Genomic DNA, 4019 nt, shown 5'->3' on the forward strand with positions numbered 1-4019 from the left:
AAGAGTATGTCTCTCTTATGAGACGATCTCATGAATCTTTATCTGTGATACGGTTCAACCTTACCGATATTCAAAAAATAAAAGGTAATACTTTTTACAATCCGTAAGACCGTGTCACACAAATTTTTGTCTAACTCCAAAATTAACTGGCTGTTTTCGGTTTCCGTGAGTTATTGATTGTTTCAGTGTTGATTCAATTTAATTTTATTTTCATGATGTAAATTGGATGGGAAAAAATATGAATCTACACTTGGGAGAAATTAAATAATATAATATGGCTTTAACTGTATTGGCTGACAGGTAAATTTAAGATTCTAAATAAATAATGCTGCCATCATTTATTTCAGAAGAAACCTGAACGACCACTTGTCTTTATCCGGCACTGTAAAAATAATGGATCAGATTTGTTTTTGACTTATAATTTCACATGCAGTTGGAAATAAATATTTTTTTCTGGGATTTGTTTTTGACTTATAATTTCACATGCACTTGGAAATAAATATTTTTTTCTTAAAAAAATAAGAACTTTTTCAATTTTTATTTTTCTAAATAATGGGTTTTCGCGGACGATGAATGCACGTAGCTCCTAGATTCGGACTGCAAGAAATAAAGAAATTCGCACGCCCACCATTCAATTTTGAGTAAAAGACGTACAATCACAAGATTTATTTTATAACATGCATAATACGTACACTATATATATATATGTGTGTGTGTGTGTGTGTGTGTGTGTTATATTTTAATATAGAGTAGGGCTCTTGTGAGACGATCTCACGAATCTTTATCTGTGAGACGAGTCAACTATATCGATATTCACAATATATAAAAAGTAATACTCTTAACATAAAAAATAATTTTTTTTTTTCATGGATGACTCAAATAAGAGATCTGTCTCACCAAATACGACACGTGAAACCTGTCTCACACAATTTTTTGCTTTTAATATAACATGTTCAATTATATTAATTAATCAGTAGCGGAACCAGAAATATGACTCGATCTGCCCGGACAAAATTTTAAACTCTAGAATCTTTTAATTTTTTAAATTGATCTACCCGAACTAATATCATATTATCCCAAAAGTATAAAAAATTTACATTTTTTTTAACTTAGACCATCTGGGCATGTGGCTCGGCCACTGATATTAATCATATGATCAATTGAACTGTTGCATTAAAACATACGCGTGTGTTACTCTAGGTGAGCCGTATATGTGTACATGTATTTTGTTCATGTCTATTAAAATTCATTTATACTCTTAATTTTCTATATACGATTTTTCCTAACTTGCACTTTAGTTTTCCAACTTGAAGCAAAAAAGAAACAAAAATCTAGAAATTTGCGTGACAAAATCGATACTGATTCCACCATCCCCAATCTATCCAGCCGAACCTTGTGGTTCCAATGCAAACAAGTCATTCAATTCACCTTTAGCCAAAGAAAAATTACATCAAGTCCCCTCACCCTCCCCCTACCCACTCCCCACTACCACTCTATATATACCCACTTTGCATGCAATTTTTTCACATCATCGGACACACATCTCCTTTTGTCGATCTTTTTGATTGAGTTCAAGAAATAAAAACTATCACATTTTTCAGGCATGGCTTCAAGGTCAATGAGTTCATGGACACCTCAAGAGAACAAGCTCTTCGAGAAGGCATTAGCCCGATTCGATAAGGACACCCCCGACCGGTGGCAGAATGTGGCTCGGGCGGTTGGTGGCGGGAAATCCGCCGACGAAGTGAAGAGGCATTTCGAGATTCTGATGGAGGATGTCCGCCGGATCGAATCTGGCCGTATTCCCATTCCTAATTACAGAAACTGCTAGCTTGCTCTTTGTGAAAGAAGGAAAAAAAACGGTATACTGTTATTATTATGTGTTTATTTATTTATTTAATAATTCATGTTATGGTTATGGTTGTGGTTCTGAATTTTATTTTGATATTTGACTTTATTTTAGGTTATATCTCTTTTGGAATTAATGGATTCTGTTTCTTTTTATCTCACATTCATTCATGCATGCAAAGGAATATTTTATGTCGCTATTGTGCATTATCCCATGAAAGAAAATGCCACTAAATATTCCTTTTTTTTTCCTTTGAAAATATTTTTTTTTGTCTTTCTTTGGCGTTTTGATTTTATTTGTGCTGATAAACTTTTTCCCTTGCTTTATGTCTTTTCCATGTGACGGGCTAAAAACTAAATTATAAAATCAATTTGAAAATTCAAATTGCATGTGCGTGGAAATCAATACGCTTTTCACACATTACACACACAAATAATAATAATAATAATAATAATTATTATCGTTTAATTTCTTTCTAATAATTTTTGTTTTTGTTTTTGTTTTTGTTTTTTGCAGTCCTCTGAAATTTATCGACAAGCAAGTGATCAAGAAGGCATAGGGCGCAACAACCAGCTTTTCTATTTCTTCGTCGTCTTTTTTTGCTTTCATTTTTCCTTTTTATTTATTATAATAATTATAATTGGTGTAATCTCGAATAAGATATTAAACAGTATCGTTTTGTTTTCATTGAATTAAGGAAAATATATGTTTTTGTCTTCTAAAGTTTCGATAAACTATGGTAATATGCATGTGTTTGGTTCTTTACTAAAAATTCTAACAAAAATGGGATCAAATAATCTTGAAAGATATAAGAACCAGAAATGAAAGTAGACAACATATTTACACATTCCCCGGATCTTTAGTCAGAGAAGAGATAAATTTATTCTACGCTACACCTAGTGTATTTCTATCCCTATGATGTTTTCAAATATCAGTCATTGGACCATCAACATAAATGTCGACTTCCGTAAAAATGTAATGAACCCACATGATCTTGTCGTAGCAAAGACTAATCTGAAGAGATATGAAACAAATGGCTTGAAATTTTAACTACAAATATATATATTCATTATCTCAAGTAAATCTTGCCAACAATTAGGCAATGTCAAACGAAAAAATCCAGGATTAACTTAATGTATATATTTAGTCTCGAATTTAATAAATTTCCCCATATAGCAATCATATGAAATCTGCTAAAAATTAGAGTTAGATCACAATCTCTTTTACTTTTAGAGCTAAATAATGGCATAGAAGAATTTCAATAACTGTTATTGATGTTAAGTCTTTAACGTTATGTGTATATTCCAAAGTGTCACTATCCATCCGAACATAACTAGATAAGCAAGCCATATTTTGATCCTCTTAGAGTCGAAAAACAACCTAAAATTCGGTACTCGTGGAATAAAGTTGTGGTGGTGTGTTAGGTCACGAAAATCGAGGGTGCATAAGAATAACATAAATTCTCTATTTGAAGAGTGAGAATTACTTAAATAATTTAGGCACTGTTTGGTACATGGGATAAGGGTGGGATTGATAAATAATCTGCCTTATCCCACGTTTGGTATGTTTTTAAAAAGCCCATGATAATATCATGAGCCCTTGATAAATACATTTTTAGAAAGATAAAACATCCTTAGTAAAAGGTGTGATAGTTTTAATCTAATGATAAAATATACTACAAATTACTTAATTACCCCCATTTATAAAAATCCAAAACCCTATCTTCTCTCATTTCATTTGGTATCTCTTTGTTTAAATAATTTAAATGCATTTAAGTTAATGTTAAATGTTTTTAAATACTAAAATTAATCAAAATATCAGAATAAGATTAAAAATAATAAATTTGTGTTTTATCAGAATTAAATGTTGTGCCAGATGTTACAACATCTCGGACAACATCTACATGCAGCGAAAATTAATAACACAAATTGACTTGAAACAAATAGATGGACAATATTAAATACTTGTGCGGTGCCTTATGGCAAAAATTACTCACTAGAAAACCGACAATGTTTACACAAAAACCTATCACTAGTGAATAAAACTAAAATCAATTTTCTCAACACCTTGAGAAAATAAAGCTTTCTAAAAACAACCAACAATATTCAAAAGTGAATAAGAAAGCAAAAGTAACGCAAACTAAAACTAGAGTCACAAAAACACTCTTTAG

At 31.3% G+C, this 4019-nt stretch overlaps 1 protein-coding gene across 1 annotated transcript; it reads left to right on the forward strand.

Annotated features, from left to right (window-relative positions):
• Window positions 1-1533: 1533 nt before the first annotated feature.
• Window positions 1534-2572, forward strand: LOC140812244 (protein RADIALIS-like 3). The gene is made up of 2 exons (XM_073170470.1): window positions 1534-1862; window positions 2366-2572. Exon 1 carries the CDS (start codon window positions 1604-1606, stop codon window positions 1829-1831), a length of 228 nt encoding a protein of 75 aa, XP_073026571.1. The 5' UTR covers window positions 1534-1603; the 3' UTR covers window positions 1832-1862; window positions 2366-2572.
• The last annotated feature ends 1447 nt before the right edge of the window (window positions 2573-4019 follow it).

The sequence above is a fragment of the Primulina eburnea genome, chromosome 14 (genome assembly GCF_022965805.1).
Source record: "Primulina eburnea isolate SZY01 chromosome 14, ASM2296580v1, whole genome shotgun sequence".
In the NCBI taxonomy this organism is placed as follows: domain Eukaryota; kingdom Viridiplantae; phylum Streptophyta; class Magnoliopsida; order Lamiales; family Gesneriaceae; genus Primulina; species Primulina eburnea.

What these genes read in the sequence shown, in the direction of transcription:
- LOC140812244 (XM_073170470.1), top strand. Translation starts at nt 1,604, where the DNA reads ATGGCTTCAAGGTCAATGAGTTCATGGACACCTCAAGAGAACAAGCTC.